The sequence below is a fragment of the Phascolarctos cinereus genome, unplaced genomic scaffold (genome assembly GCF_003287225.1).
Source record: "Phascolarctos cinereus isolate Bilbo 61053 unplaced genomic scaffold, phaCin_HiC Scaffold_726;HRSCAF=1367, whole genome shotgun sequence".
In the NCBI taxonomy this organism is placed as follows: domain Eukaryota; kingdom Metazoa; phylum Chordata; class Mammalia; order Diprotodontia; family Phascolarctidae; genus Phascolarctos; species Phascolarctos cinereus.
This window is the reverse complement of record NW_027556098.1, coordinates 24,742,806-24,754,247: the sequence shown is the minus strand read 5'-3', so window position 1 is coordinate 24,754,247 and position 11,442 is coordinate 24,742,806. Positions and strand designations below refer to the sequence as shown.

General features: G+C 37.4%; 1 protein-coding gene across 2 annotated transcripts in view; it reads left to right on the top strand.

Moving 5' to 3' along the window:
* The first annotated feature begins 1,171 nt into the window (after positions 1–1,171).
* Positions 1,172–11,442, top strand: part of ASMT (acetylserotonin O-methyltransferase) — a 31,013-nt gene continuing 20,742 nt past the window's right edge. The window contains exons 1-3 of one of the 2 annotated variants that reach the window (XM_020992918.2): positions 1,172–1,537; positions 3,991–4,162; positions 9,847–9,976. In XM_020992918.2, coding sequence (XP_020848577.1) covers positions 1,469–1,537; positions 3,991–4,162; positions 9,847–9,976 — 371 coding nt within the window. In that variant the 5' untranslated portion in view covers positions 1,172–1,468. The remainder of the gene's footprint in view (positions 1,538–3,990; positions 4,163–9,846; positions 9,977–11,442) is intronic. The other variant, XM_020992921.2, reaches the window with a different exon arrangement.

Below are 11,442 nucleotides of genomic sequence, written 5' to 3'. Positions count from 1 at the left end.
AGGAACAATGATCTCTAGTATAATGGAATTCCTTCAATATTGGTGTGGGAACATAGGACTTGCAGTCACCTAAAAGGTCTTGGGTTCCAAAACAATAATTATGTATTTCCTAATAAATCTCAAACTTTTACTGCCGAATCTGTTAGCTAGTTATTTCTATGGTATTCTCCTCCTGGAACTACTGGAATAATATTTGAACTTATGTAAGAGCAAACTGTGTTATATTGAAAGCCTACTTTATGATATCCACTTAAAGAGATGATAGCACCATTAATGTAGAACTGGGAGGGAACTTAGGACATCATATGGTCCAAATTTCTGACTTTACAGTGAGCAAAGTGAGACCCAGTAGATAATAAATGAAAGAATTAGAATATGAACTGAGGTTCAGACTTCATATCCAGTGATCATTCCACTATGCCACCATTAAGCAAATGAATTCAGATGGATAAGTGCTTAATGAATACTATTCATTCACGCCTTCATTCCTTCCTTCCATCCTTCCTTCATTCGTTCATCTATTGTCTATTCAGCGTACCTGGAATCAGTCCTTTGGCTTTTCTGTGGGGCTTTAAGGGCTCTGATCTGACGCTACTGTTAATTAGTTTTTTGGCTTTTGAAGAATGATCAGCTGTTACTTATTTCCTGGACAGACATGAGTGTGCTTTGTTTTTGGCCTAGGAGGTTTTGTATGACTTTAGTCAACACTGCATCTTTATAATACATTCTTTGACTTTCGTCCCTTTTGTACAGTGTTGATTTGTTAGTGATTGCATAAACACGACCAACACACATTTAATCAGAAGTTGCCGACGATACCAATTTTGCTTCTCCATGACCTTTTCTTCCTTTCTTCTCCTTTTCTCTGTCAATATTTTGGCTAGTTCTCTCTGGTTATTAGAACATTCTCCATAACTGGCATCTTCCTTCCTTCCCCTGGCCCCCATCAGAGAGGAGGGATGCCAGTCTCTCAAATGCTACTTCTGAGTAGAAGCTCTGAAAAAGGTTTAGTGGGAGAGGAGTTTGAAGCTAATGGCTAAAATAAAGTTGGAGGATTATCAATGGATTTAATTTATCCCTATTATCCCTGGGCCCTGGGGGCATCCTGGCTCCTGTGACAGCCTCCTCTGTGTTCAGACTGGGCTTTCAAGAACTTTTCTCCTTATGCAAGTTTCCCTCAGATGGCCAAATTAATTCTGCTAATGAAGCGACAAGGTTATGTGACATAGAAGCAGGAAGGACAACTGTAATGGTGGAAATCAGTTCAAGGAGAGCCAGTGTGCACCCATTAATAAAGTACATGGAGCCTTCAGAATTATCTGCTTATGACTAATCCTGGTGTGGCAGTGGGCTTTTGGAAGCAACCACAAAACGTTTTGCTGTCACATAACCTTCTCACTTCCAAGAAACTTATTTAAACGAGGACAAACAAGTACTTTCCAATTCTGGATGGTTCTGAGGAAAAAAAATGAGTTTTGCAGAAGACCTTGACTATGGCCTTTTCAATGAGTATATAAATGGCTTTATGGTCTCCAAGGTAAGAATGTTACATAATGTAACAACTTGTTGGGAGGAAAACATTTTGTTTTGTAACTATGGTCTGGCTAAGATGTATCAGCATAACTGAGTAGTTGAACAATGCTCATTCTTTAATAGTGATCATAATTATTTACTACAATTCCGGGAAAAAAAAGAATAGCAGAGATGTACTTAGTTGGACTTTGGAACCTTTCCTTAGATAAAGAGGCATATTCTAGATATGCCTATTGTTATCTGTCCAAGGGCCTTCAGTAATTTGACTCAGTCATGGTAATAAAACCAATTTGTTTTATTAGAGATGTCAGTCAGTCAATAAATATTAAGAGCCTACTATGTGCTAGACATTGTGTTAAGCACAGAGGATACAAAGAAAGGCAAAAGAGAGTCCTTGCTCTTGGGGAGCTTACACTATAATGGGGGGAGATGACATGTAAAACAACTATATGTACAAACAAGAAATATTCAGAATAAACTAGGAATAATCAATAGAGGGAAGGCACTAGAATTAAGAGGGATTGGGAAAGAATTTTGATAGAAAGTGGGATTTTAGCTGGGACTTGAGGAAGTCAAGGGAGCAAGACAGCAGAACTGAGAAAGGGGAGCATTCCTTGTAAGAGGGATGGACTCCCCTTCCCTTCCCTTCCCTTCCCTTCCCTTCCCTTCCCTTCCCTTCCCTTCCCTTCCCTTCCCTTCCCTTTCCTTCCCTTCCCTTCCCTTTCCTTCCCTTCCCTTCCCTTCCCTTCCCTTCCCTTCCCTTCCCTTCCCTTCCCTTCCCTTCCCTTCCCTTCCCTTCCCTTTTCCATTTTCTTTTTCTTCTTTGGACTCCCCCTATGATTTTATAGCAGCAGGGAGCTCCCTCTACCATGTAGATCACACCCCCATAACATATAGTCTTACAGAATTGCCTGTAACACTGGGTTCAGTGACTCATCCATACTCATGTCGTGTAGACAATATAGGGCAAAGATGGGACTTGGACCCAGGTCTACCTGACCAAGGTCAGCTCTCTAATCACTCTGCTAATGCTTGTTGATTATAGTTCTCATAAAATCAGAAGGTGATTAATGTACAATAAAATCTATTTCATGTAGAACCTTGGAAATATAGAGTCATTTTAGTGTCACTCAGCATCTCTAATAGGCAGAAAGAGAGCATGAAATTTAGTCTATGTGAGCAGACATTGGTCTAGTCATGCTCCATTTTCATTGTCACAGATAAAACCTATATTTTCATGACATTTCTCAAAAACTTACTATGTTGATCTTGACTGGCAAAACTATGATACACATACGGATAAAAAGGGTCTCCACTTGCTTGATGTAAAATTCATGGTTTAGTTATAGTAAAACACAGAACAGGCAAGACTTTGGTAATAAGTTGGAGCAAAAGAAGAAATTAAAGTGTAATAATCCTACAGGCCAAGATATGCTTAAAGGCAGCCACATATGTTACTCAGATATATGACTTTGCAATTTCTTTTTGGCAAAAAATTTCTTTTGCCTGGAGGTTTTTCTATAATAAATTTGCCAGTAACTCATTCCAATTGTAAGAAGTCCTTCAGGAATTTCACTTTCCAGTATCTTTCTCCTGCCTGAGCTGATGATTTAAGATTTCATTTATATGTGGGTTTTTTTCTCCTTGTTTTCATTCTATTAAGCCAGTATTCCCGAAAATGGGGACTCCTAGGAGTTCACAAGGTCAAATTAATTTTCAAAATAACACTAAGGCATTCAAATTTCTAAAAGAGCAAATGTTTATAGATATAACCCACATAAACAGAGACTCTTTGGGATCCTCAATAATTTTTAAGCATATAAAGGGGTCAAGAATTACTTAAATGCTACTGCAGTTGAAGTAGAAAGGGAAGATGCCTGGGGAAACTTTGCATATTAAGAATCTCTCAGTTGCTTAACTTCTTTTTGCTGCTTCCCTTTTCCTTTCAGCATTTATCACTGCAAAGATTTGTATAAGAAACATAATGACAAATACGCTTTCCTCCTTGTCTTGGCCCTCTCCCATCCCTGTTATCAGCTCTAGACACAAAAAGGCAGTGAGATATAATGGAGAAAACACCAAATTTCGAGTTGGGAGAACCCCTTTTGAGGACCTGTCTTTGCCACTTGCTAACCATATGACCAGGGACTGATGTTTCTTTATCAAAACTGAAGAAAGTCATAGTTTACTACCTAACTCACAGTGATGTCACAGGAAATCAAAGTGCTGTGTAAATAAGAAATGTTGTTGAACATTTCTGTTCTCTCCCCTCTTTCTCCCATGCCAGCTAATAACCCCATACCTTATGGGACCAGTTCATTTTTCAAGAGAATGTTCAACTCTATATGCAATGCTCAGTGAAAAAGCAATGCATCTCTGAACCCATTAAGCTCCCATTAAGTATTTTCCCCAGAAGAATAAGGCATCCTAACTCTTTTTTGCTTTGCTTATTATGAGGCCATGTTTACCGCCTGTGAATTGGGAGTGTTTGACCTCTTGGAATCTGAAGGGTTCCTGACCTTCGATGTCATTGCTGAACGCTTAGGCACCAGTTCCCAAGGAATGGAGCAATTACTTGATATCTGTGTCACCCTGAAGCTACTAAAGATGGAGATGAAGAGAGAAAAAGGTAAATAAAATGTAATAGGAATAGGGTCCCCAACGGATTATTCTTATAATTTTAAATCATAGTGTCCCAAAGTTGGGGAAGCAGCATGGTGCAGTAGAAGAAGCACAGGCTCTGCAGTGAGAGGGTTTAAATTTAGGGGTGGGTGACCTGTGGCCTTGAGGTTACCCACCCCTGGTACATTCAGGGGTGATGCTCACTATCTGTGTGACCTTAGGAAATTCCTTTATTCTCCCTATCTCCCATTTTCATCACTTATGAAATGAGGGAGTTGGATTAGATGACTCTGTCTATGATAGAGCACGTATGATGCTATGATTTGGAAGGGCCATTTTTGCTAAGCCACCCACAAGCAGGAATCCTGTCTCCTGCATCCCTGACAAGTGGTCACCCTGCTTCCACTTTAGCATCAGCAGTGATGGGAAAATACGAAGCTTTAAAAGAGGTAGAGTAGATGAGTGCTCCCTTTTTAAGATTTAGGGACCCCTAGGATTAAGCTTAGAGAAGTTCAGATAAGGTTTAATACTGGTGTTAAGATTATTTAAAATCTTATTTGAAAACACACACTCTTAAATCTTAGGGAGGTCTTGATCAAAGGAGAAGAGTGAAGAAATCTGGTCTTCAATAGTAACAGTAGGGCTGTAGTGCTTATAAATGGGGCATGTAGTTACTGAGCTGTTGCTACTCTAATGGCAGACCTGGAACCAAGACAGTTTTGGACAGGACACAGATGGGCTAGCTTGGACCACTGTACACTGTAGGCTGAATTTTCATTCATTTAAATATCAAATAATCAAGGAATTCTGGGTGCAAGCCTGGCAGGGCTGTGTCTTGGGATAAGTTTATAGGACATCCTTTGAAGATATGTGTACAAAATATGGTGTTAGATTCCATGAGTTCTTGCATTATCTATCTCATAGGATAATATTTCATAAAAGTGTTTCATAAATTGTAAAGCAACATGTAAATAACAAAGTGGTTAGCGAGACAACCTTGGCATCAAGAAGGCCAGGGTTGGAGTCTTACCTCTGTCATACACTAATTGAATGATGATGGCAGGTCACTTAATCTCTTAGGGATCCTGATAACTCTGATTTTAAAAAAAAAGATAATAAAATTTGCAAAATGTAGGCCAGTGAACTTTACTTCAATTCCTGAAAAAATTCTGTTAGTAAAGAGATGGTGAAGAAAATAAGTTAGTGAAGAAATAGAAGTTATGATCACAAAACAGTAGCATGGCTTCAGCAAAACTAGATCGTAGTAGACTAATCTTATTTCCTTACTAAACTGGTAGATCAAGGCAATGCTAAAGTTATGACTTAACTAGGTTTTAGAAAAGTATTTGATAAAGAAACTCATGTTATTTGTGTGGAAAATTGGAGAGATGTTGGCTAGATACTCTGAGATGCATTAAGAATCAGTTGGATAGCCAGGTTCTGAAAGTAGTTGTTAATATTAATAAGTCAATGACAATTTTGAAGAAAGTTGCCAGTGGAATTGTGGCTTTTTAACATTTTCATCAGTGACAGATGAAAATGTATTTGGGATGCTCCTCAAATTTTCAATGCCACAAAGTTGGGAGAAACTTTGGAAGAGATGACATAGGGAGGCAGAGACAGGATTCAAAAAGATCCTGACTGGCTATAATTTTGGGTCAAATCTAATAAGATGAAATTTAATAGGCTTAAATTTAAAGTCTTAAATATGTGCTCAAAATAAATCAACTTAATAAGTACGTGGTGGGAGATATTTGTTTGGACAGTAGTTTGAAAAAAGATCCTGGACATCTTGGTAGAATGAAGACTCCAAAGGATTCAACAAAGAAGGTAGTCAAAAAAGAAAAGTGATCTTGGGCTATATTAAAGGATGATATTTTTTTTTTAGAAATAAGGAAATGATGATAGATCTGTTCTCTGTTCCAGTCAGACCAGATGTGGAGTGTTCGGTTCAGTTTTAAGTATCACATTTTTGGAAAGACATTGATAAATTGGAGTGCAATTGGAGAAGGGCAATGAAACTAAAGAAGAGCCTACAATCCAAGTCATAAGAGGAATGACAGAAGGAACTAGGGATCTTTAGCATAGAGTATAGGAGGTGTAGGGGTACATAATAATTTTCTTCAAGTATTTGGACCTTGATAATGTAGGTTGCACAGTGGATAGAGTGCCAGCTCTGGAGTCAGGAGGACCTGAGTTCAAATCTGCCCTCAGACACTTACTAGCTGTGTAACGTTGGATAAGTCACTTAAACCTGTTTGCCTCAGTTTCCTCGTCTGTAAAATGAGTTGGAGAAGGAAAGGGCAAATCACTCCAGTATCTTTGCCAAGAAAACCCCAAATGGGGTAATGAAGAGTCAGACATGACTGAAACAATTCAACAACAACAATGTGGAAGAGGGATTAGATTTATTTTGCATAGTTTCAGAGGAGAGAACTAGAAATAATAAGAGGAAGTCACAAAAAGGCCAATTTAAGTGTTATGTAAAACTTTGATTTGAAAATTTGATAACATTTAAAGCTATCCACAAGTGAATGTGTTGTTTGGCAGATGGCAGATGGCAGATCTTCAAGTAAAGTGGATTTTCACTTTTTGTCATGTTGCTTTGGGATTATTCTCTGGGGCTATGGATTGGATGACAAGTCCACTAAGGATCTTTCCATTTCCGAAATTCTATGTCTGATAGTGATGTAAAACTATTACATGATCAATTGGTTTCTGTTTTAATCCTGTAAACCCAGACTTCCAATGCATTATGATGATTGTCTAAGAGAAGTATTTTGTTAATATCATGCCCTCAATTTTATAGAGAACTTATTATAGGACAACACAATTTAAGAGTGAGAAAGGACCTGGAGTGACCATATGGCATAATGGAAAGAGTGAAGACCTTGGAGTAAAATCTTGCCTTTGACACTTGTGAGGTGGTTGACTATGTCCAAATTGCTTATCCCCTCTGAACTCCAGTTTTCTTATCTTTAAAATGAGAATAATAGATTTAGAAATGGAAAGGACTTTTAAAGTAATACTGGGAAAGACCTTAGCTTAAAAGGGCCGAGTCTCCCACTCATCCGGGACCACAGCCAGTCATCCTGACCTATGTCTTGCTACTGGGCACAGATGGTTCTGGAGGAGAGAGTGAGGCTGATGACTTTGTGCAGCCCTGCCTCCCTTAAATCCAATTCACTTGCAAGTCAAGACATCACCTCTTAAAGTCATTGGTCTGCTTTGAGATCAAAGGATGGATAATAACAAGCAAGAATAAGAACAATAATATCTATAGTCCTCTCATAAGGATGCTGTGATGATCAAATTGGATGCAAATTGCTTTGCTAGTCTTTAAGTGCTCCAAGATTTTCTGTCATTATTATTGATTTTCCTTTCCTTATCCTTTAATCCCTATAACAAGGGTACTTGCAGTCCAGTGTTTGCTAAGGCCCTTACATGGTTTGTTCTACCCCATTTGTAGAACTTAAGGCTCTATAAACCTGGGAAACCCAAAAAAATCTTTGGATTGAGTCTTGGTTGGCTTCTTTTAGCTAAATTGATGATATTCAACACTAAAATTCATTGCTCAGTTTTTTTTTAAAATAACAATACTACTTTCTCTTTTGCTTCCAATACATCTTCTAATGATGGCCAAAGCTTAATATTTTTCTGGTCTTTGGGGATGTTTCAGAACACTGAGTCCAGTGGCTTCAGATAATGTCCTTTAATATTTCCTGCTTATAACTTTCTTTGCTCCCTAAATGTGTTCCCTTACTTAAGTGGATAGTAGGTTGATGAGAATTTTACAAATACTCCTATTTATCCCTTACACTACTACTGACTTATTGTACAGATGGATTTCCCAGGATAGATGCTCCTTCTCTGCTCTGAGAAGTAGTATCAAAGGATCTGTGATTCTCTTTATTTTTTTGTTAGCTCTAAGTCCCCAGCCATGACAGCACTTTTGGCAAAACATTTCAGGTCAAATCTATCTCTATAACTATATTCCAAATAAACACCCAAACTCCATTCCTAATAAGCACAACAATAAATGCTAGTGGTTAACATTGTTTAGAAGGACATTTAAAACAAAGAAAGGTAAACAGACATGCTCAGAGGAAAAGTCTTGAGTCTCTCTGTAAGGAGTGATAGGAGAGAGAAAGGAGGGCAGGTAGGTGGCACAATGGATAAAGTGCCAGGCCTAGAGTCAAGAAGACTCATATCCCTGGGTTCAAATCTGGCCTCAGACACTTACTAGCTATGTGACCTTGGGCGAGTCATTTAATTCTGTTTGCCTCAGTTTCCTCAACTGTAAAATGAGCTAGAGAAGGAAATGGCAAACCACTCCAACATCCTTGCCAAGAAAACTCCAAATGGGATCACAAAGAGCCAGATGTGACTGAAAAATTGCAGAACACACATGAGAGAAAGGTGATACAAAACCACCACCTTTGGGTCCGGGAATATTTTAGCTCACAGCTTCTGTCCCAATGCACATCATGCTAATTAGTCCAAGGCCAGAGTCCTAGCCCCTTTCTTTTTGGTGCTTTCCCCTCTCCAGATTTTCTTTCTGCAAGCTCCGTCTAGCTTGTCTGTTACCTGAACTCAGTGAACTTTCCAAGTCACCTAGAGCTGTGGCCTACAGTTCTTCATCCTTTATTGCGTTCTTTCTAATACACTCAGAGGGCCTAATCTGCACCTCATGAAAAGATCACCTGGTGAGGCTGAATTTTTATAGTTAGCTTAACAGCTCATTTGGTCTGTGAAAAATCAACTTCCTTACACTTACCTCAAGGTTCTTCTACCAATTCAGTTTCCTGATAGAATCATAGAATTTCAAAGCTAGAAAGGGCCTCAGACACCATCTAGTCCAGTGGTATCAAACTCAAATAGTAAAAGGGGACATTAAACTGTACATAAAGATCTCTGTGGGTATATTGACTTAGAAAACTACATATTACAATAGTCTATGTTTTATTGTATTTTAATTTATTTTGTTAAATATATTTCAGTTACACTTTAATCTGGTTTGAGGGGTACTCAGCAGTGTTGTGACCAATGGGATGTAGTTTTTAATCTATCTGATCTCATCCACACCCCTTTAGAGATCAGGAAACTGGTGTTCAGAGAGTTTAACTGATGATTCAAGGTCACACAGCAGATTCCAGGGCTTCTGACTCTCAATTCAGTGCTTTTCCTATGATAGCATATTGCTTTATATAGACTTGCTATAGTTCTGCCTCATAGGCTTGACATACTATTACCCAGAAGATTTGTGCTATCTGTAAGACTTAAAGATGTACTTTCTATCTTTGAGATATTTTATGCCATTATTAAGTATCTAACCGCTAAGACTTTATCCGGAGAAATATTTGTTATTTCCTAATTTTAATTTTGTATCTCTAAGTTATTTTCTTCCTCATGATAAAACATTGTCTTTATTCTTGGGGTGACTCATTTCACTTTTTTAAAAAAAGGTTTTTTTTACAAAATTAAGAAGTTAAACCCATGAGATTTAACTTGTTTATGCATTTACTTATTCTCTCTTTAGTAAATCTAATAAATTGATCAGGCATGATTTTCCTACTAAATCCACATACCATGTCAGCTTGCAATTTGAGGTAATTTAAGTGCTCAAAGGGGGTAAATGAACTCAATGCACTTACAATGATGGTAAAGGCAATAATTATGTTTCCTTTTCAGCTTTATATCAAAACACAGAACTTTCCACCCTTTATCTCACCAAGACTGGCACTAAATCCCAGTACAATATGCTACTTTACATGTCCAAAACTACCTACTCATGTTGGAATCACTTAACTGAAGCCATAAGGTAAGGTAGGCAGGATGTTTCAAACAGTGATAGCTTATTCTCTGCTATTTTATTTATACACTTGAAAAGTGCAAAAAAAATTACTAGGCTTCTTTCAAACATAACTTATTAAATTAACCTGAAATTGATTTAAAACAGTAGTTTACTTTCTCTTAGAGTAGCACTTGGTGGGATTCATTAAATCAATACCAGAAGAACAGGACACTTGAATTAAATATAGAAATACCTGTGTTACCTGTCAATATCTAGAAAGCTATGCTAATGGAGGTAAGTGATGATGTAGATAATCTAAAATGAGAGAGGGGAGATCCTAAATAATGTATATGCACCTAAGTCATGTAATGAATGGAATGTGAGACTTGGATTCAGTAAAAACTGAGTTCAAATCCTACCTCACACATTTACTAGCTGTGTGATCCTGGACAAATCATTTAACCTCTCAGCCTTAGTTTCCTCATCTTTAAAATAGATATGATAGAGTCATTGTGAGGACCATACCGGATAACATGTGTAAAGCATTTTTCAAATCTTCTGTAGTTTATAAACTCTAGTTATCTTAATTCTGAGTCTGATTCCATCATAGTTATTTTTGAATGTAGTTGTTTTGTAGGAAATTTTACTTAGATATCTCATCATGGTATGAAGGTAAGCCATAGATTCTCAAAAATTATGCCAGCAAAGCACAACATCCATGATTCTATTATGTTAGAAAAACTTCAAGTATAGACCTGGTAACAGATGGAGTCTTGTCTGAGGACCAGCCTACCTAAGTACAGAGAAGTACTTTACCACTAGGCTGGCCATTTGATGAAGGATTCTATGGCTACTGCAACTCTTGAAACAAACAAAAATATAAATTGCCTCCTAGTGCTTTTACTTTTGCAGTGATAGCAGAAAAGATGTGGAAAAAGGGCCAGGGGCCACCATAAAAGTAAGGAAAAATTTTTAGGCCATCCATAAACATTAATTTTACAGTTGGTACTCTACATGTGATTTTTGTCTCGTGACCAAGGAAATATAATACTGGAGGGCCTGAATCATAATAATCTTGACATTGTCACTAGAAATGAAAAAAAGAAGGAAATTGTAGCTAAATGGAAAGATGGATCTGTTTTTCATTATAGAGGCAAATAAAGGAATTGACTAAATAGCATTTTTGATGTGCCCCAAAATAAGAAAAATCATTTCATGGGTATTTGGTCATCTTATTTTGCAAATACACAATGGGTATTTGCAAAAAGTTCACCATGAAAATAATGGTATTTGAACTAATATATATATATATATATATTATTTTTTTTTTGCAGAGGATAAAGAGGTAAAGAAATTCTATGAAGAACTTTATAAAACACACCATACTAAATCAATACATACTTTGATATTATCTGGCTTCAAAGCAAAAACAGGAGTAGGACAGGATGGTGAGAAATATTTTGGAAAGCAGGAGTACTGAATCAAGTGTAAGG